Source organism: Myiozetetes cayanensis, unplaced genomic scaffold (genome assembly GCF_022539395.1).
Source record: "Myiozetetes cayanensis isolate MyiCay16 unplaced genomic scaffold, myiCay2020 scf5-8, whole genome shotgun sequence".
NCBI lineage: Eukaryota > Metazoa > Chordata > Aves > Passeriformes > Tyrannidae > Myiozetetes > Myiozetetes cayanensis.
The window spans coordinates 16,496,440-16,518,955 of record NW_026087742.1 but is presented as its reverse complement, the minus strand read 5'-3'; the positions used below and the strand labels follow the sequence as shown (position 1 = coordinate 16,518,955).

Here is a 22,516-nt window from a genome sequence, read left to right as displayed (position 1 = left end):
GGGGGAACCGGCCCGTCCGCCACCCGCGGGACACCGGGAGCGGCCCCGGCCGGATCCCCCCGCGACCGGGAACGGCCGCGCCTGGCGGAGCGAGATGCGGCCGGTCCCCCGCCGCCCCCTCAGGCACCCCGCCCGGGGCGAGCGCTGCCGGCCCGTGCCCAGCCCAGGGGCAGCGGCCGCCCAGCCCGTCCCGGTGCAGGGGCGGGGGATGCCGGAGGGGCGGGAGCGAGGGGAGGGCGGCGGAGCCGGGCGGGCCCCCCGGCCGCGCTCGGGGCGGGGCGGGACGTACCAACAGCCCCTCGGGGGAGGACGCCGTGGCACCCCCTCCCACCCGCCGCCCGCGATATCCACGGGTATCCCCCCCGGTGCGCGGGGCGCGTCTGCGAGTCCCACGCAGCGGGGCGGGGAAGGCCGGGGGCGAGGCGACTCGCCCCGGGGCGGGGGGAGGTGGCGGGGGTCGCAGTGCAGGCGCACGGCCCACGCCTCCCACCCTCCCTCGGCACCCCCTCCCTGCGGCGGGTGGTGCGGCCCGCTCTGAGGAGGGCGGGAGCGGCGCGCCCCGCCCCGCACAGTGACACACGCTCCGTGTGGGGAGGCGCCGCCGGCGCGGGCAGCGGGACCGGGCGGGACCGGCCGGGCGGCGAAGCGGCGGCGACTGCGAGCCGAGCCCGGAGCATGGCAGGGGCCGGAGCCGCTGCGGAGGCTGCCGCTGGTTTTTCCCCTTCGTCGGCTCCTGCCGCCCGCCGGGAACTTTTCCTAGCGGCTGGTGGCGGTGCCTCCCCCCGGTGGCGGCAGCGGCGGCGGCGGCTGCGCTCGGCGGTGGCTCCCGGGCCGGGGCTGGGGCTGCTGGGGTTGGTTTTCTCTCGCTTCTGCTGCAGTAAGTGGAACTTTTCCCCTTGGCGGACGGGCGAGAGGGTGGGTGGAGGAAGAGGAGGAGAGAAACCCGAGCCCCGGGAGCGCCGGGGGACGCGGCCGAGTTGAAGGAAAGTTTGTGTGGCGGCCGGCGGGGCGGGGTGGGGGGCTGCCGGGGGCTGCCGGCCGCCCTGCGCGGGGGGAGCCGGGCGGGACGCGGCCGGGGTCGTGCGGGAGGGAGCGATGCGGAGCAGGGTCGGAGCCGGAGCCTGCACCGCGCCGGGCAGAGCCGCGGGCGCTTCCCCGCGGGAACCCCCGGCACCGCCGCCGGGAGGGCGAGTGGGTGTCCCGGGAGGCCGAGGTTCCCCAGCGGTCGGGCTCGGGTGGCCGCGGCCCGGGTGGGGCAGCAGGGGAAGTTTATCCGCCGCCGGCGGGGCTGGGGCTTCCCCCGGCGGGCGGCAGGTTATCCGCTGAAATGCCCTTCCTGAACGGCGGGATTTTGCTTGTTTGCGGGAATTCGTGGGTGCTTCCCCCCCCGCCCTGCACGTCCCCTTTCCCTGCCTGTGGGAAGGACAGAAGGGTCTCGGCGTTCTGCGGGTGCTCTTGAGGGCTGGGGTAGTACTCGCTTTGCTGCCGGCGCTGTTGGCCCGTGTGGTTGTTGCCCGTCGCCGAGGGTGGAATCCGCGCCGGTTGCGGGGTGAGGTCGTGTCTTTGTGCGCTTCTCACCACCCGCATCCTGAGCGGCTGCTGCCGGGGGCACTGCGGTGCCGGGCCCCGCGGGGCTTGGCGTGGCCGCTCGGGGGAAAGTGCCATCACCAGCCCCCACTTCCCATGCATCTTCCTGTGGGAAGCAAACAGGCGACGTAGCAGTTGGAAACTGAGCAGGAATTTGTTTGTTTATTTATTTATTTATTTAGTGCTGCGTGCGGTGTGCTGTACGTGGTGTCATTTTTTTTTTTTTTACAGCAGTGGAAGATGAGAGGGGATAAAAGTGGACTTGGGCGAGAGCAAATCGAAAACCGTCATCGTGCCGTTGTATTCCCAATGCAGCAATGAATAGTTGGCAAGGATATTTTATTATAGGAGACACTGTGTCCCTTCCCTCTTTAATGAAGGAGGAACAAGTTAGAGAAGGTAGTCTCTGGAGATTCATGTGATAAAAATACCCAGGAACTTGCAAGCCGTAAAGCAGTTGTGTAGTATCTGAGAAATGCTTTTTCAGGGAGGGAGTTGAGGCGCTGCTGCTGTAGGATTGTGCTCGTGTATGTAATAGTCTCCCCCCTCTGGCAATGATGTAGCTTTCAAAAAAGATCATTGTTCCTAACTCTCTAAATATTGAGAAGGCGTCACGTTTCAAAACTTCAAGGCTTGAAGACTAGTTTCCATAGGGTCGGCAAACTTTTTGCACTAGCGCTGTTTTCCTCTCCCGTTGTTTGGGGTTATTTCTGCTCTTTTGCAGTTAGAAAGGTGAAGCTGCAGACTTGACATAACCTTGACAAGCTATTTTTATATCTAAATGTGAAGATAATAGTAACAATGAAGCTAAGAGCATCCGTGCCCCGTGTCACGGAGGGACTTACCGGTTTAGTCTTGATGAGTGTAATTCGGTTGTCAGTCTTCCCAGATTCTTTTTGGCATCTGGGAACTTGTACTGATAACACTTGAGAACATCTGGCAGAAGCGGCAGTGTTGTGTTGAAATAAGCACAAAGTTTTGAAGTATAATCTCTGGATGAAAAAGGGAACTTCAAAAACTACTAGTGGCTTTTGGACTGTGGGATAAGCAGCAGGGGAAGATTGGGTTTTTTGTCAATATCTCAGATTTTAGTTTGGTTTTTTTCCCACTTGAAATTTCCCACAATTGTTTTCACTATCGTTGTAACTGTAACACGTGAGTATGAAGGAAAACTATTGTTATGACTGTGGCTTTTAAGAGTGCTCCTATATACATTCTGAGCATGATTACATGTTGATGGAATTCAAAACTGCTGATTACTTTTGGTCACCTTTCCTCCTATTGGTCAGCCAATTCTGATAATGATAACAAAAGGAGGATTTGAAAATGGTACCACAGAAAATACAAACCCAAGTAGAATAATGCCACTATGAAATCAAAACAATATTTATGTAATCATTTGGGCTGACAGTTAGAAATGATGATTTATTTCATCTGTAATTCCTCAGAGAATTATTACCAAAAACCCCTCAAGACTCTGACCAAAAAACCAAAGGGGGGCACAAAAAGAGAAAATGTATCAGACATCTGAAATAACAGCGACTTCTGGATTTTTGAGTAAAAACTTACCTGCTTATTAAATACTGCTCTTCTTAGGAAAGCAAGACTATTGGGTTCAGGTAACATGCACAAGTAATTGTTCCACTTCTCAGTCAAACAGTGCATGATTCAATACATAGGTACTAAATTTGTACGATCAAATCAGTATAGCTGTGAACTAGGGGAGATGTATGGCATCCATAAGAAACATCATCATAACCTTAAATCTATAAAATAACTTACTCTGCGTTGTGACAAATATTTTTCAACTATGTTGTAAACGAGGACCTGTGGTGCTATTAAATAAATTCCTCATAATTTCAGAGCCTCGTTAATTTGTACACAGTAAAAAGATTTTTTGTGAAGTTTTTTTGGAATATAAGTATGAATTAAAAATTAGCAAAATCATCAAGTGAGGTGAATAGAAAGGAAAGATATTGAAGATGCATTTTTTCATTGAGGAAATAATAATTTTCAAATTGAATTGTTGGTTAAGTTTCTTAGTAAGGCTAGAAAAAGTGTGTGGGGCATATATCTTGTTAAGTTTCATTGAATGTTTTGGGTTTTTTTTCAAAGCAGCTTAGAGTACAGGCTCCAGAATGGTAGTGGAGCTGGAAGGAGTGGATTATAAAGATGTGGATGGTATAAGTATACAGTGTATGATATATATATATATAAAAAAAATTCCTGATAACTATTGACCAAAACAATCTCTTTGACTATAAACTTTTTCAGTTATTTTTCAGGTTAAGTCATAGCAAAACCAGGAGGTCAGGCAAACCAGGTTACTCTCTTGGAAATGGGAAAGCATGGTAGAGTGTTCAGAAAGACGGCAGAATGTACTTTTTTCCTCATTGTATGTCGAATTCAGTGGTAATAGTTTAGAAACTCATAACTGAATATGCATTTATTTTTTGAAAATGGTGTGGAGAAAAATGCAGTTTGAAAGAGACATTAGGTGAGTCAATATGACAATAGAGAGAGAAGGAATGGAAAAACTACAGAAGGTGTTTGAGAAGCTGGAAAGAATGGAGTGGTGGTGAACTATGTAGTAGGCTGGGCAGTGTGTGAAACTGCTGCATGAAGAAACAGCAAATTCAGTGGTAGAAATAAGAGTAACTTCAAAGAGGAGAGTTTAAATCTGGGTTGTTTGATGATTATCAGGAGAAAAAAAAAAAAAACCTGCCAGAAGTTTGTCCATCCTGTACCACAGGTTAACTAGTTAGATTATGAGGTGTGCTGCTTTGGAGTGGTTCTTAGCTCTGTTTCATTGTGGTAGGTCTGTCACGTTCAAGATAACTGTTACACTGTGATGCTTCTGCTGTGCGAGAGCTCCCATATATATGGAAATGAAGTACAATGTTATTTAAGATCTGAACACTTGGAGTATCATAAAAGAATTGCCATGGTTTTTTATCCGCTTGTGCTACATAAAGGTTGAACAGTTACTTGATTTAAATGATGTGTTTCTCTTGCCTCCTTAAATAACTTAATTTTGTGTCGTGGAATATGACATATGTTTAATACTGAACAAAAGGCGGTTCTAGCAGGATTTGTTTGTGAGATTAGAGTCAGAAATATGTTCAAATCTAGGTTGTTTTCTTTCCCATCCCTTTTATGGAGTATTGCTGCCAGGGTGATATTGAGAAACAAAGGACTGCTCTGTAGCAGAAGCAGCAAAAATATGTTGGCTTTACAGAGCACCTGTACCAGCTGATTGCCTTTCAGGTGCTGGTAGTAGAGCTCTTAAGGTATGCAAAATCACAGATGTCAATTGCATCTGATGTGAAAAGGGAAAAGGAGGTGGGGTGTGTTGCTTCAGTAATCAGTGTGTGGGGCTAATAAGTGGAGCATTTGTGGAGCTCAAAGGAAAAACCGAGTAAGAAGCTCTAGAATCAAGTGTCTAAATCTCAATTTGTGGAAACAAAATTAGTAATGAATCAAAGTAGGGTAAGAAAAATAGAAAACCTGTTATACAGACTGTTACAAGATAATCCTGCTAAGTGCCAGCTACGTGCAGTGCTGTCAGTAAATAATGTCCTTGTTATTAGTGTTGATGTGGTTATCTGTTGACGAGCAATAAACTTAAAGAGTATGACTTCCCATCCGGTGTTAGACGGTTGTGCTGCTGTGGGGGTGGCCTGACCTGCTCTTCTGTGGTTGAATGCAGCGTTGTCCAAACAAAGTTCTTTATCGGAAGGTAGGGCTGCAGCCTGGTTAGATAAGTGTGCAGAGTGAGAGTGCTGAGATTGTCTGCTCACTCTGGAGCCCTGCTACCTTTCCACTTAAAGGTGGGCTGTGTGATGACAGATTGCTTCGCTCTAGCACAGTTTGTGTTTGTACTTGGACTTTTGTTTCCAGCTTTGAATGAATGTGTTGGTTTGAGTCAGCATTACTTGGAAGGTTTTGTTTTTTTTTCTTTCCCCTGATGACTGTGTTACTGATTGGTATGTGGATAGTAATGCAGAAGTTTCTGGGAGGAATTTTCTAAGGGACCTGATAGTTGACTATGAGCTAAGTGGCCAGATTTTCTTAGTGAGGAGTGTGTATAAGTGCAATTATCTAATTATTAATAATCCATTATGCCATGTGTTCTTTGGTTCTGTTGTTGTTTGAAGAGGAGGAGCTGTATATGATCTTTATAAGTACCTTCTTACCAAAGCCATTCTGTGGTTCTGTGTATCTATGAGGTTTTTTTGTTAGGATTAGCATGTCTAAAATAAGATTTTAGAGAATTACTTACTGGAAGGGCAGTTGTATTCAGCACCTCAGAGATCATAGCTATCTGAAGTGCAGTAATGTGTTTTTATTGAGAGGATGGAGAAGATGATGAATTACTTCATTAGGCATGAAATAAGTTGATCAGGCTTTCTTGTTAGAGGTAAGGGGGTCATTAGCATTATTCTTTATTCCTGGTTAGAAAGCAGATGGGTTGCTTAGAAAAGAGGATCATGTAAGTGTGGGAAGAAATCACAAGATGAGCTAAGAAAGAAAATATGAGAATAGCTGAATGTGGATAAAATGCAAGGAAATATATGAGAAGCTATTAAAGAGTGAAATGTGCAGTAAAGACCTTGATGGGGAAAATAATTATTGTGTATGAGTCTATAAAGTGGGGAGAGATGAAAAAGCTGTTAAGTGAGAGCTTGTCTTACTCCCCTGGATGTGAAAAGATGTGAGGATAGTGGGTTAAAATGAAGTGTAGATATGTATGAGTAAGACTTGAGGGGGCTCTTGGCCAATATTTACACTGGTTCTAGAAAAGCTGGGCCAGTGGCTGCTTATTACACAACTTAGTACAGAAGCTCATGATGAAGAGCTTTAAGGCAAAGCACAACTTCCAAGTCAGGGTAAAATCACAGCACTAAGTTTTTTGTATTATCCGATACATTAATGCTTCAGGAGTTATTTTTCTCCTCATTCTTTCAGGTAATTAACTTTTAGAGTTGTAAATGTTTCAAATGTGAACTCAAGAATTGCTCTTTCTGTCCCTGAGTTAGCAATAGAAGAAAATTAACAGCAATAATAATAATAAAGAAAATTAAAAGTCCTGAAACTTCTGTCTCTGTCCTCTGTCCTTGCTTTTTTCCAAATGTTGGGGAAGGTTAAGGTAGGTCAAATTTATCATCAGCATGTTATTGAGAAGGTCACTTTTATTATCTGCAGCAGTAGAGGCTCTTGCCAATTTCTCCCCCCTACCCTGCCCTCCCCCAGGCTTTCATTACCTAACATTTAAAATAACTTTATATGTCTACAGAGATTCACTATTTTCTCCTTTTCTGTTAGTCAAGGCTGGTATAACTTGATAGTTTTTTAAACTAGTCCTGGGATTAGTTTGTACAGAACAGAATGTTTTCCTTAAGTGACTGTTTTAAATACTTAGCAGGTGCTAGTGCTGTCCCTGGAGTGCAGTGGCATGTACAAAATTTGGAGTCATTGAAATGGCAATCTTCTGCTGAAGGTGAGTAAAGACTAGTCAAACAGGTCTCCATAGTTGATGTGTGTACAGAGGAGTGGAAAAAAACCACCTGAGCTAGCTTGATGACTTTATTAGTTACTTTTGGATTTGTTACTTTCATTAGCCCTTGAGTTAGAAGATTACAGGTGAGTGTTAGACTTAAACTCTACTTAATCATTTTTTTGTGGGGACATTGTTTGCCCACTTCTGTTGCTTTTTTTACTTGAAATAACACCCATGCTGCAGGTGGTTAAGCTGAAAACTAATTATTGCTGGGACAGCCTTAGAAACAGGATGAGTGGATGCTGGAGAAAGAATATGAAGAAGTTGAGATCATGTTCAGATTGCATAACTAACTTTACTTCATTTCAGTGCACATAATTTGGTAGAAGAATAATCACTTGATTATTAAGCATACCACTTGATTATCAAGCATAAGTTAAATGACATCAAATGTAAGTAATTGAAAGGGCAAGACTTCTGACTCTGACTTGCATTAAGTTGGGGTAATTTTTTCCCCAAGTTCCTTTAATTTCTCCAGCATAATCTGTTGGCCCTTGCTACAACAAAACAACTACTTAGCTCTGATAAGGATCATTACTAGAGGTTGGAGAAGCAAAGTCAAGAGCTGTTAAGCCTAATACCATTTTTGAATATATTTGTAAAGATTGATAATTGCATTATAAAAACCCACTTCTCAGCCCTTCACCGGTGATGCTATTTCTGTGTTTTAAACACTTCAATGCACTTTTGACTTCAAAAGGTAAACTTCCTTGAAACAGAAGTAATGTTGTTATGACTTCATTAAGGGACTTTAACATTTAAAAAGACTCTGTAGTTCTAAAGAAATCAACCATGAGAATGTGATGGTTGTGACCATACCATTAATCACTTCAGAAATTTAAATGCATCCTGTTGAAGGTTTTGATGTGTCATTGGTAGCTGAGGTAGCATAAAATAGTCTACCTCTAGTAACTAGTGAGTGCAATATTCCCATTTATCCAGGATATCCTGTATAGTAAGAAGCATACTAAGTTCTGTGTAGCTGTGTTTCATCAGTTTGTGGTATCACAGGTAGTTCTTGCTTCTGCATGCAGCTTATATGGCAGGACACTGGAACAAGGCAAACTTTAGGGTCCTTCCAACCCAAACCATTTGATGATTCTATATGTATAACACAACTCTTAAGTTCAGTAGCTGTAAAATAGTAAGGCTTTTGACTATAACAAGATAATTATTACAGGTGATGCATCAGTGTTGTCACATGAACATTTAATAACTTACGTTACCTTCTGACAAATCAGGATGTAATCTCTTATTGAGACAGTTTTGTGTAAGCTTCATTTAATATCTTTGAAAGATTCTGCAGAGTATTCTACCTTACAGAAAGAGATGAGGTCTGTGGGACTTTGTGGAACTGTTAGTGAAAATTCTTTTGGTAATGAATTTCCAGGGTTGCTCTGCAGCTGTGTTATTTGAGACTCAAGATGCATGGCTTAGGTTTGATAAATTGATGTGGCTGCCAATAAGGTGAAAACAGAAGTGAAGTGAGGAAAAGCAGTTACGGTGGTGTCTTCACAACCTGAGACTGCTGTGAAAAGAGATCTTGAATTTATTGCTGTAAGTACCTAGGACAAGACTGTGGACAAAGGAAGAACAGTGAGTGTTATTAGCCGTAAGAAGCGTATAATAAGATTTCCGAAAGTGTGCTTGTAGCCGAACTGGTGAGGTATGGTTTGGGAACTGGATTGTTAAGTGGGTGAAAAGTTGTGTGTGGCACTGAACTTGAAAGGTTCTGATCAGCTGTATGAAGTCCACCTGGAGGCTTGTTACTGGTGGCATCAGTGCAGGGGCAGTTTGTCTACATTCCAACCCCTCTTCCAGGTCACTGGTGTACTGAGAGCAAATTTGTGGATGCTACCAGACTGTGAGGGTCAATTGACCTGCTGGAGACTAGAGCTAATTGAGTGGGATATTTGCATGCTGGAGAAATACCTATTGGAAACCTTATGAAATTCAAAAGCAAATGCCAAACTAAGTCTCTCTGGGGCAGGATGACCCCATGCAGCAGTGTGAATGTGGTGCCAGCTGGTGAGAAGTACCTTTACAGGAAAGAAACTAAGGGTCCTTGTGGGTCAGTGTGTGCCTTTGTGGTGCAAAAGGTGAAGAGCACATGGGGCACGGTCAGCAGGTTGAAAGAAGCAATTATTCTCCACTATTTGGAGGTTGTGAGACTGCATCAGAAGTACCATGGACAGTTTTGTATTCCCAACCACAAGGAAGATGCTGAGATACCTGTGAAAGGACACTAAGATAAGGAAGTCAGCAGCACATGATGTATGAAGAGGGCTTGAGAAGTGAGTTTGTTCAGCTTTGAGACAAGGTCTGAAGTGGGACATCCTAATTGCTGGCTCTGACTGTTTAATAGGTAGTGAGGGGGGGAAAATGAAGACAGACTCCTTAGCTATGCTAAGGATAAGAGGCAGCAGACACAAGCTACAGCAAGACAAATCTTTACAATGTGTTAGCAGTATGTTTTCCCACACAGAGAATGAAGCACTGAAACAGGTTGTGGGATCTCTGTCCCTGAAAATATTCAGAACCTGACTATGGTATGACCCTGAGCAACTTGATCTGACTTCAAAGTTGACCCTGCTTTCAGTTGGGGGTCGGATTGGATAACCTCCAGAAGTCCCTTTCAGTCACTTTGTGCATGGGTAGGCAGGAGCTAGTATACTATAGTTAGTCCTGGAAGAAAAGTAGTGGTTGGAAGTCTTCTATCTAGATTAAAATGCCCAAGTCAAGTCTGGAACAAGTTTTTCATATAAAGCAATTTGGTTTCTACAAGCTTACTTTAAGAATGGATCCCATTGTTAACTCCAAGTGGAAGTTGTAATTGTTAGAGGATTTGTTAAAGATCTGCCTACACTTCTTCTGTTGCTTCAGTAAGGATCCAGTAAGACCAGTCCCTTACAGCACAGAGCTGGCTGACGGTGTCACACGTATAGAAAATATAGTTTGTCAGTGAATCGAGCAGCTATTAAACAGCATTCTCTAAGCTTGCTGTCATGATGCAGTTCCTGGACAGGAAAGGGTTAACTTTCTGAAGTAGCTTGCAGTGGAGAGCAGGCCTTAAGAGCTAAAAAAAAAGTCAGCAGTGTCAGCAGTGCAGGGGGCAGCAGGCATCCACATAACTTTGTAATGTAACTGTTAACTCATCAGATCTTCTCATGGACAGCTGAGATTTGCTGGTCCTGACAAAATGCGTTTATTTTATATTTCATTGTGTGGCTGCAGTTGTTCAATATTGGCAGATAACATTGAAACTTTATAGGCAATTGAAAATGTGAAGTTAATGTTTAGCTGTGTTTCTGAACTTATTCGAGACTTTGCTACTTAGTGCAAAGTACAACCTTCCTTCTCCTCCCCCAGACCTCAGCTCTCTGGAGAGTAGGTGGTATGTGGAATGACAGCATATAAGAAGGGAAGGAATGGTCTGCTTAAGGGAATCGGGACTTTCCTAGGGATTAAAGGTCTTGTTCCATCCTCTAGAAAGACATCACACACATCAGTGCTCCTGACCAGTTTTTAATGACTCTCTAGTTCCAGTGTAGGAGGTACAGTGCTGGGGGCAGGGAATGCTGAATGTTTACAACTGTTGCTGTGTACTTAGCAGAATTCCAGGTCCTTCCTTATTAATTTCACAGAAAAACCAAAGCAAAAATCAAACTCCCCAGAGCCCCCCGAATCCTGGTACCTTGGTGTTTATGTCAAGCAATTGCTTGTAGAGAATTTTTTGGTAGCTTGTCCTTGAGCTTTCTGTAAGGAATGTGTGGACTGTGTGTGCTCACACCACTAAATGCAGTGGGCAGTCTCTTGTTATGCCGTGTTCCTCCCTCCATTGAAACTTGGAGAGATGTCCATTTCCACGTTAGTTCAATTTTTGCTTTATTGTTCCTGTGCAAAAGTAATATCCTACTAAAGACATAGATGTTAACAAAGCAGTGTTTTTTCATTTACGTTTTTCTCCTCAAAGTGGCTAAAGTGCACTACGTAGTTTGTTTCTTTTAAGTGACTTGTGCTTAAAACTTCATTCTTGGTTAAGTTAGGAATTTCATAACCCTGCTGGAATATGGGAAATCCTGAACCAATGTAAGGAAGAAATACTTCTCTGTGAGGGAGCAGGTGCCAAAGTGATTGAGGAATAAATGTTGTTCTATGGTGATATTGAAGACTAGACTGGATGAGTCTCCAAGCAGTCTGATGTAACTGGACCTACTTTAAGCAGGACTAAGTAGCCTGTAGGGGTCCCTTGCCTCTTACCTTCATGAAATCATTATTCCCTGCATCGATATTAGAGCTTGTTTCTCTTTGCCAATGATAAATGTGTTATGAAGAGACCTGTACCTAGGACTTCACCTGTGTTTGTGGTGATTACTAGGTGGAAATGATCACTATAGCTTTTATCTGTGTTGGACATGACCTGTTGAGCACTTTAGAGATGTCACAGGCTTTTTGTGAAAGCTGCCTTTTTTTTTTTTTCTTCCTTCTCCAAGCTGGTACTGATGAGCAGTGATTGAGTCAGAGAATTTTGGTCTGACAAATGAAATCAGAGTGATTAAGTCAAGAATGTCTTGCTGCTCATAGCTTAGACTGTGGGATAGACATGAGCTTTGCAGGTAATCTAGCAAGATGCACGTTGTAGTTACCCACATGGTTGGGATGGAAGTGTACACATCGATCGCTGTGTAGCAGAAAAGTGCCTTGCTACTTTATAATGAAAGAGAACAAACAGCAGTGACAAAAAAATCCTATACTTTGTGTTGTATTTTTTGATTCTGGTTGCAGTTGCCTTGTTTTATTTCTGTTAGTATGTGTAATGGCAAGCTTATTATATGGTAGTGTTGAAACAACAACCATATAACTTGGAAGGGAAGTTGTTTGTTGGACTGGAATAGCAACCCACATTTCTGCAAGTCTGTGGCTAGGTGGAGGAGACTATGCTTCTGTGTCATTGGTAACTTCCAGATTTTGAAATGAAGCAGAAGTGATGGGCAGTAACTCCTCAGACTTCTGTGATACCTAGTGCCCAGTCCCTCATCCCCAATTTTTCTCTTCCTCTCAAAGAATAAGAAAGCGGATATTGTGAAAACATTCAATTTTGCTTTTCCAAATAACGAGTGGAGAGGTCTGGAGTTTGGAAGTAAGTGGGAGAGTATTTATCTGACCAGACCTACAGTTAGCAGTCTCTGGGGTCTTCCTAGGACCTTATCCTGGAGGGAATTCTTGTGGTGGAATCTATAGTTCTAGGTGATGCTGGAGGATAGTAGGATATTGGCTGTTGCATTGTCTGGAGTATGAGGTGCCCTAATTATACATAAATACTAGTTGATAACAGGTTGGAGTAAAGATGACTTACACAGGGCTTTGAAACTGAGTTATTGAATAGTTAAAGAAGCTGAAGTGTAGATGGATGTTCAGTGGTGCCCATGAAGTCCTGCATGGAGGGGAGTATTAAACTTCATATGTATTACTTATTATAAATATATAATATTTCTATAATTGGAAACATGGCCTTGAGCTTGTGATGGTCAGTTCTGTGAACTTTGCCAAAGGTCTTGCTTACAGGCAAGATGGCCTGTCCATGATATGAACTAGGTCATGCACTGTTTTGAAGCGTGTCCTCTGCAATAATGTTATGTTGACATCCACTTTCATCTTGAAGTGGAATTTCTAGACTTAACTCTGAAGAGTGTACTAGATTTGAAACCTCTTCAGAATAAATTGGTGTCTAGGAAGTGTTGATTTTTGTGTAATGCATGTAGTTGTGTGTATTCCTGAAAAGCAGTTTGGTAGTAGGTGATGGAGCTGACTTAAAGGCCAGTGAAGTTCTATGTACTTGATTTACAGAAGTCAGAAAAGCTGAAGCACTAGCTGACTAAATTGTATATCTTCTGAATGGAAATTGTCATTACCTCCAACTCTGCAAATAACTGAAGAAATCGAGCTTTTAAAACAAATTCTAAGCAAGCAAGACTGAAGCTGTGTCTAAATGTCAGATTATAACACAACTTATTATCGAGCGAGTTACTTTTCTCAAAGCTGAAGGCTGTCATTTCACCCAAGTCTTATTTGTTGGTGCGAATGAGAAGGCTGGTCCCTAAGGAAATGATTTGAGTATGCCCTGGTGTCTCAGTTGAGGGCAGACTGATGCTGATCGAGATTCTGTGTGGGTTCATATATTCAACTTTGAAGAGCTAGAAGCTTTTTACAGAACACATGACAAAAGATGAATATCTGCTTATGGATCAGAATAGAGAAAATAAGCGATAGAGAAGACTGGTCGCCTGCTGTGTGAGCTGGCTGTCCCTCTGATGAAGGGAAGAACCTTTATTGACAAGAGTAACTGTAAAGAATGCAAATAAATTCAAACAGAAGGTATACATTTGGTAAGGAAGTATCTATTTGAACAGGTTGTAGTATTCACCTTAAACACAAATGCAGTAGACCTGAGGATGAAAAAAGTAACTGAAACTGCGCTGTCTTAAGTAAATATGTGCTAGCTGAAAGCACTGGTGTTCTTGAGCACAGAATTCCTGGTTTCATAATGTGTTTGAAATGCTACTAACTGAGCATTCAAAATTAAATAAAGTTGCCATCTTAGATGTCTTCTGAGTTAATTTCTTATTTGTGTTTTCAGTAATTCCTTCACGTATAAACTGACTTAGTTTGTTGATTTGCATAGCAAGTAAGGATAGTCTTGAAACACAGGTGAAAAAACAACAGGTTGCTAGGGAGAGTACTGGGAATGAGACTTGTAAAAGCAGAGTATTCTGAAATCTTCTCACAGTAGTGAGGTCTGGGTCAACCAAATGGTCATAAGAGAGCAAGTAGTATAAGTGTATTGAATGGAATGTTGCAAATAAGTCCCTGAAAGGAGAACTTGTGTTTGAGTCCATCAGCATGTGTGTTATATTGGCTAATATGAATTTAAAGGAAGACCAGACTTTGCTGTCTAAATGTCTGTTAATAATCTTACAGTAATAAGGCCAGCAAAATCTTTGATCATGTCTCTACCCCAGTGCAGGATCAGCTTAGGTTAGTTTGGGTGTTTGGTCTTTAATTACTAAATATCAAACCTTTCTAAAGGTTCTGGAAGTTTGTAATTTTGGCCAGGGTGTTCATTTGAAGAATTCACTTTGTAGCATCAAAGGGGTTGGTGGTTTGTTTTTTATTTCAGTGGGCTTTGATGTTTTTCTTTGTGGTTTGGGGTTTTTTGCAAGTTTTTTGTGCGTTTTTTTGTTTGTTTGGGGTTTTTTGTTGTTACTGTTTGTTATTGTTTTTTTACTTTGGTTTATCTCCTTCCTAATCTTCACAGGCATGCTTAGTATTGCAGTCGTTCTCTTTTTGCAGTGTAAGCACTTTAGACCTTTATTGGGTTGCCTTCTTGGAGAATAACAGTCAGTTATTCCATCCTTTCTTGTGGGTCATGTTTTCTAGGCCTTTGAGCACACGTTGCTTGCAGACTCTGGATGGCTGATATATGATGTTCAAGCTGAACAACTCCAGATGGAGCCTTAGTGGTGCAGGCTGGAGAAGAGAGTTTACTTTTATATTAGCATATTCTAGAGTGTCACTTTCAAGCATAATCACCATATACTTGCTGTAGCTTTCAGAACAGTCTTTACTTTCTAACCAGTTACTGAACATCCTGTCTGTTACTTACACTCGTGCATGCTGACTGCTCTTCTAATTTGGACTCAGTACAACTTGAAGGGTTTTTTTCTGCCTGCCTGGGAAAGTTTTGTATGTATAACTTCACTTGTTTTTCTGTATACAATGCATTTATAATTGGCAGCACCACCAGGACTCAGAAGCACAATGCTTCTTTTGACCTTCCACTGTATCTGTTAGATATTTTGGTTATATGCTTATAGGATGACTTTTAACATTTTCCACCACATCAGTTTGTCAAAACTATTAACTCATCTTTTATGTTTCGAAAGATTAAGATCATCTGGAACTCTTTAGCTAACTTTCCAATCAGAGGTTTCAGTTCCATTAAGGACTGCTTGTTTCAATCTCTTCTTTCCTTTTAGCGTATTATTTATACCTATTGATAACCATGGATTTGAATTTATTTAAATGGGGATCTGAAGTATTTTGTGTTGGTTAGGAGAAGAGCATGATGTTGGTTAGTGGTGTATATTTCTACAGATAACTTTGAAACTGCTTGTTTACTCTTACTATTAGTTTTTTAAGGGAGTGGAACTAAGAATGCAATGTTCTGCTCCAGTCCTGCTTTTGAACCTGGCCTGTTTGTTGGAAAAAGAGTACCTCGTTGTCTTGCTGATTTCCTTTTAAAGGAGGTGGGATTGGAAGATTTGGTTAAACAGAGTTGGAAATATTCATTACAGAAGAACATCCAGCTGCCTCATAGCATGCCTCACTTATTAGTTCAGCATGTCTTTGTAAACATTCGAAAGCTTAGTATCAGGATAAACATGAAAGTCTTAATTCACTATGTGTTAATATATATATATAAGATAATAATGTAGAAAGCATGTCAAATGGACATGGATATTAGTATGGTTTAAATTGAAATGCCAGATAAAGTTTTAAAGTTCATGGGACTTGGTAAATGTTCTTGGTGAGTAGTTAGATTTAAAGCTTTAGCCTTATACAATTGGTTTATTAAGAGTGTCCTTCACAACTGAATTTGAATAATGAGCCTAATATTCTTTTTTAGCTTCCTCTAGTGTCTTAGACTGTATTTAGTTTCCTGATGCTTGATGCTAGAGGTCTGTGCAGCATGGTAGGAAGCAGAGCATGCAGGGCCACAGTCACTGTCTTCTGTGGTGTTACTGAAACTAGAACAGAAGCACCAGTTAACGTGTCAAAATGACACTGTGAAATAAGAATAGTGGGTAACAGCCAGTCTGACTTGCAGGGCAGAGCTGCTTTGAAGCTCCAGCTGATGAGTTGGGCTCAAGCAGTGGTAGTGTTAAACTCTGAGCTGTAAATTCTTGTTACAACTTTTTGTTGCGCTGGAGTAAAATAGCTTTTTTAAATCTTCTTGGTTGTTTTACATGTTGAAAATGTGAGTCTTGCCAATAATTGTTTATTGTGGTGCTGTAGAGGTTTGCCTACTTGGTCATCTTGACTCTTTTGTGTTAAGGATGAGACTTCTTTGTCCAGTGGTGCATTGTGTGGCCTTCTAACAGGCAGTGTGAATCCTTTCCGTGGGCTCTGGATGATGTCTTTTGAATGGCAGCTGTAGCCTTCCCCATAAATATTACTGTTGCTTGGTGTCTGTGTGTAGATCAACATGTTGATTCAACAACTGGAAGATAACTGACCATCCCTTCCATCAGCTGTGGGGAATGAAGGAGCAGAGTAACACAAACCTTATTAGAGTGGTGTGATAGGTCATCATCTGTACCCTTGGGAGCAGCAGATGGAGGTTCAGAGTGCTTAAAAGTTGTCCAGAACATCCTGTGATAGCACTTAACGGAGAGTTTGTCTGTCTTGAGCTTGGTGTTTTGAGTAAAACCCCTGCTTCAGCAATAGTTAACTTTTGATTGAGAGAAAGCCTGAGGATTTCAGTAGTCTCTGCTTCAGACTATTGAGCTGCTACGCCTCATTTCATCAAAACTTTTTGCGTTCTGGCAGGCTTTTGCATGCCTGTTGTATTACTGTGATAAACACTGAACAAGGTTTTAAGAATTGCTCTCTGAGATGGAAATAATATATCTCCAGTTTTCTTCTTTAAAAATAAGTACTGTAAATTTAATGCTTATAGAAACTCACTTGCCCCCCAGAAATTGATTGATGAACTAGTACTCCAGTTGTAATAAGTACTGCAATAAGCAGATCCTTAGGAAGGAGGAACACTAGGTTATAATACTATCTCTTTGATGTAAGTGCAGTTCTTTCCTAAGTATTTGCTTAACAGTTCTAATTGAAAGCTACTGCTGAGGCATTTTTTACTGCTTAATCTTCAATCTCTTCCATTCTTTAGTTCTGATCTTTTTTTGACACAGTAATTTGATCGTGCCCTGGTACTCCAAAGACACACACTGACTTCTTCCCAGTCATTTAACCATATATTTTTGTAAAGCCTCAAGTTGAGGCTTGTTTTCTGCAGTGTCCTTGAGTGCTTTGCTTTTCCAGCTAAACACATCTGAAAATACCACTGGACTGTGTGACTGTGCTCGCTGCCTCTGTTGCGTTGCTGCTTGTGATTGACAGAGCAAATTCAGAAGGTTAAAGCGGGAAGAGAACAAGTGAGTTTTTGTAGGTTGGGGTATCTTAGGTACCTGGTGAGTGCTGACACAGGAGGAGGAGGAGGACTGCAAGACTAAGTCTGAGCTTTCTGATGTCATTTGAAATTAAACTGACCTAACAGTAATGCTTAGCCCGACCTTAAGGGTTTTTCGTGGGAAGTTCTGCTGACACAGCAACTTGCTGTCACCAAAATGGGATGTTCTTGTCGTTCTGCTCCATTCTTGACTGGAACTCTTCTTAGTTCCCTGCCATTAGGGTGTGCTGAGGCCAGATGTGAACTGAATAAGTTGCTGATAGAGGGAAAAACTTAAGTTTTCTGTTCTTGTAGCAGTTTGGCTTTATTGTCTTGTGCAAGTAGCTTGTGGGAAGTCAGTGGATAGAAAGTGTCAGTGTGATCTCCCTAAGATTTGAAACATTTTGGAGTCTATGTGCTGTTATATAAACTATATGTAAGTTCAGGTTAAATGATTAGCATAGATGAGTTTCATTTTTTTTCAGAGTCTGAACACGTGTCAGAAGATGAGATAAAAGCATAAAATTTAGAGTAGTGTTCTATTGGCTTTACTTCCTTTGCTGTAGAAGGTGAATGAAAAGATGTAACTGATCAACATTCTATAGCTGCAAGTGTGTTCACGTATATAAATGTGTATTTATGCTACTTGTTTCAATCTGTAAATCTTGAAAGTAGGAGCAGCAATGAAAAAGTTTGACTTCTGAAAATATTCATGCAATTTGTGTGAGAATACAATGTTCTCATGGCACAAATGAGCTGTTAGAAGAATTCTTTGCTGGAAAAATTGTTGAGTATTGACTTTTTAAATGTACTCTGGTCATCTTTATGTAGCTAAACCCTCCAATTACTGTGAGTAGAATTGTTCACAAAAAAAAGAAACAAAAGAGCTTGTGTGTTGAACTAACTGGGATGTTTTTCCAGTTCAGTTTGTTACCTTCCCAGAAGTCTAAGCTGTTTTTGTAAGTCCACTTGTAGGGCTTTACTATGCTAAGTTTGTTGGAGTTACATACTTATACATACATCGTTATGCTGAAGTTTAATACAGGTTAATATTCAGTAGTTTTAAATACTGCAAAATTCTGATTTCTGAACAAAAATGTGTTTTCTTTATTTTAATGACATGATGGAATAGATATATCCTGTACCTTCTGAAATACATTTCTGAAATGTAACTTGTGGGCCTTATAAATAATGTAGAACGCAATAGTCAAATACTCTAAGGACCACTTCACCTTATGCTTAAATGTAGCAGTGGCAAGTGGAGACAAAATTTGGGCAAAATTCTACTCATTTCAGTTAGTGTGCAAATAATTGCTCTCTATTCACACTGACACAACAATGTGTGTTAATTAAGAGGCATGAGAAGACTAGGCAAAATATTCCTGCATTACTAGTGAATTAGTCATGGCAGATTTTCTTTATATCAAATGCATTCATATTTTTTTTTGAGCTTTCAGGCTACTTTCTGTCCCATCACCAGCCCTTAGTTACTGCCATATCAACAGTCTTGGGTTAAAGTTTTGGCTTAGTGTTTTATTTGTGCAGGTTAAAGTTTTTATCCAATTGATGTTAATCAGTGGTTTTATACTGAAGAAATCTGTAGCTGAATGTTTAAGTCACTTTTTTGGGTGTCTTCATTGACTCAGTTAGGGTTTGAACGATAAAAATAAAAAATTGATGGGAAATGAAAAGCTTTTAACAATGGACTCGTACATAAAGGCATATAGAGACTTATGTTCTGAACACATGGCTTGTCTTTTGTGTGAACTTGGTGGGTGAAAAGGTGGTTCATATCTCATGTTGAATGACCTCTTCATGCCTTTGAAAATGGGGCTACTAAAATTTAGTCTTGAATCTTGTCCCATGGGTGAACATCCTCAGTAACAGCCTGGGTACTGATTGGGTAACTGGAGAGAGAATTGGAGCATCTGAAATGGCTCTCTTAAAACTTAAGCACAGGGTAAAAAAAGTAGTTTGGACCAAGACTTTGGTTCTTTTCCATCGTATTAGTTTGCTTCAAGAGAACTAGGGTGACGTTTCTGGAGTTCTGGAGCACCTCTTTGGCAAAATAAATTGTGAACCAGTGATTTATTGAACTGTTTTGTCCTGATGGATTTCCCTTTTTGAAACAAGTGTGGTGTAAAATGCTGAGCTCAGAACATAGTTGCTTCTGTGGAAGGTATTTTAGGTATTTAGTGGAAATGCATTGGATCTTAAGCAAACACTTGGCTGTGCCCTCTCTTGCATGTTTACTGTGTGAAGGAAGATGTTGTGTGAAGACACCACACTGCAGTGTAGCAGAAAGATTGCCTATGTGTGATGGTACATGTCTTTGTTAGGAAGTAGGATAGGGAAGTTAAAATTGAGTTCTTAGGTTGGTTATCACAGGGAGTAGTTTGTGGGAGTTTGAGAGGCGTTTTCCTGTTTGGTTTTTAATTCTAGTTACTGGTATGGTAGGTGGTAGAGGTTACACTCCTGCATTTTTCTTTATTTAATCTTTATTAGGAGTTGTATCATTTGAAAATAGAAACAAGTGCAGTAATTTAACTGCAATTTTTACCTGATACTCTGGGTCAGTAATCAGACTACTAAAGTACCACTGTCTGGTTATTGCTTTTTTCAGTAAGTCTGATTACACACAACACTCATATCTAGTTAAATTTCCACAAGACTGTTACCCCAGTTACACAATTGTCAGGTTGATTTTATGGCAAGTTGTGTTTTGGTGATAATATTCTCTAGTATTCTCTAAAAAAATGATTGATCTCTGCCTAGCTTTGATGTTTTTGCTTGAAGCATGCTTCTGTAGTGTTTCTACACTGCTGTAAATCAGTTGTTCAGAAGAAAGTAAGAATTCTCTTTTAAAAAGCCAAGCTAATTACTGAAGGAGGCTTAATGTGAAAACTCAGAGACATAACACTCCTGTGTCCCAACTAACAATTGCTTTGTTTTTAGGTGCCTTAGCTGGACCAGTTGTTGATCCACATGTGACAGCAGTTTGGGGGAAGAAGGTTGCACTGAAATGCATAATTGATGTAAATGAAACAATAACACAAGTTTCTTGGGAGAAGATATATGGTAAAAGTTCACAGACTATTGCTGTTCATCATCCTGAATATGGAATATCTGTTCAAGGAGAATACCAAGGAAGAGTGGCATTTAAAAACTACTCGCTTACTGATGCAACAATCATTTTAAAAAATGTAAGCTTTTCCGATGCAGGAGAATATATTTGCAAAGCAGTTACATTCCCACTTGGAAATACACAGTCAACAACAACTGTAACGGTACTAGGTAAGTCAAATTCTTTATGAAAGAAGGTGAAGTTCTGCAGACTTACTGATAAGTTGTATTTTACCTTTTAATGCAAAATATGTGTTTACTGACCTTCCATTACAGATATCTTGTTATTCTCACTAATGTCACTGAGGAGCCTTCTTTTAGGTCCTGCTTGTTTAGAACTTGTTCTTTGATTGTCTAGATATTAAAAATAAAGTAACCGATTCCTATATAAGCATTGTGCTAATATGAACATTTGCAACTTTGACTGGGCAATGCTGGTATGGACTTATGTGTGTGTGTGCTGAGAAGCTGCTGAATGCTACTTAAGCTACTGCAGTGGCCAAATTCCCTCATAAATTCCCTCAGATAGTGCTGTGAGTAGTCACCAGTTTTCAGGAAAAAAAGGTGTTGTTTGAAACCTGCTGATGACCAGTTGTCTCAGTGCAATAATTCATCATCTGTAATGAGGTCATAGTTCCCAGATAAGTGGTAGATGCTCCATGCTTGGAGATGTTCAAGGTTGGGTTGAACTGGGCTTCGATGAACCTGGTATTTTTGAAGGGGGATTGGACTAGATGGACTTTAAAAGGTCCCTTCCAACTCAAATCGTTCTATAAATGTGTTGCTAACATGGTAAGTTAATGGTAGCTGCTTGAGGCTGATGATGTAAACTGTTCTTTGCGTAGCATAAACATGAAGTAAAACTGTCTAGTTGACTGCTGGGAGTTGTGGGAGGGAAGAGGCAACTTAAGCTCTTGACTGGTTGTGGGAAGTCATAATGAGAAGCTTTTATAAATTTGGTGTTCAGTTATACTGATTTAGTCCCTCTTGTTGAGGGTTGGGTATTGCTGTCATAAGGAATTAGTACTGAAGCACAGGTCGACTTAGGTGGTAAGTGCAGTGTGAGGTAAAATGATTACCCTGAAACTTGAAAACCTGCTATTGACTTGCCCTCTCCTTATGGTACTATTCCTTCTTGTAGTAAAGGTACTTCTGCATGTACTGCCAGTAGTCATGATATTTCTACAGCTGAGGTGGTCCTCAATGGCTGTTTTTGTAAACAGATAGTAGAGCACTTGATGAGATTAGTCAGATGGCTGTAGCACAGTATGTAAACTGGTTTTCACCACAAGGTGGGGCAAAATAAACACATCAAAGCAACTGGCTTAACCCAATTCGAAACAAGTACCTTGACCAAAATTCTACGTGATATACAAAGCATGTAGTTTTTATGACTCTCTTTTCCATCTCTCTTCCATTTGTACTGTAAGTGCCTATGGCTGTGGTTATTGTAGCAGGTTTTTGACTAAAGGTTTCAGCTACTGTACTTCACTAATATATATGGGTGGTTCTTACTGTTCTGCCTCAACTCTTCTAGTCAGTTCCCAAGACTTTTTTTCGGATCATGTAAGTAGTTGTGTCCATTTTGTCCTTGAAATTTCAGGTTTATGGAGAACCTGAGGAGGAACTTGGAAAGCAAATGTATGTCCTATGTGTTTATTATTCTGCATTTGAAAATGTAGAAGGACCACAGTTTGCTTGATTAGATTTGATATATTATCAAAAAATTGCAGTTGTGGTGGAGTAGGAATAGTATTTGTCAGGCATACAGTGTTTCTGATCATAGGTTGTTTTTCGTAGTTGATGCAGATGGTTACCATTGCTGTTAAGCCTCAGTGACTTGATATCAGCCTCTGAATTGCGAAGCCCATCTATTATTTGCAAAGATGCCTTTCCATCATAGTTAGCAGCAGCTTGGTTTGCACGTAAAACTGGGTAGCCCACCCTCGGCTGGGCTTACACTGCTAAGGCCACAGAACTTATGTCTGGAAACCTTTTACTACACTGAC

General features: G+C 41.4%; 1 protein-coding gene across 4 annotated transcripts in view; it reads left to right on the top strand.

Annotated features, from left to right (window-relative positions):
- The first annotated feature begins 585 nt into the window (after positions 1 to 585).
- Positions 586 to 22,516, top strand: part of NECTIN3 (nectin cell adhesion molecule 3) — a 43,278-nt gene continuing 21,347 nt past the window's right edge. Inside the window, exons 1-3 of one of the 4 annotated variants that reach the window (XM_050331342.1) lie at positions 586 to 877; positions 7,010 to 7,087; positions 20,340 to 20,678. In XM_050331342.1, coding sequence (XP_050187299.1) covers positions 676 to 877; positions 7,010 to 7,087; positions 20,340 to 20,678 — 619 coding nt within the window. In that variant the 5' untranslated portion in view covers positions 586 to 675. Of the gene's footprint in view, positions 878 to 1,340; positions 1,987 to 7,009; positions 7,088 to 20,339; positions 20,679 to 22,516 lie in introns of those variants that run through there. The other 3 variants (XM_050331344.1, XM_050331343.1, XM_050331345.1) reach the window with 3 other exon arrangements.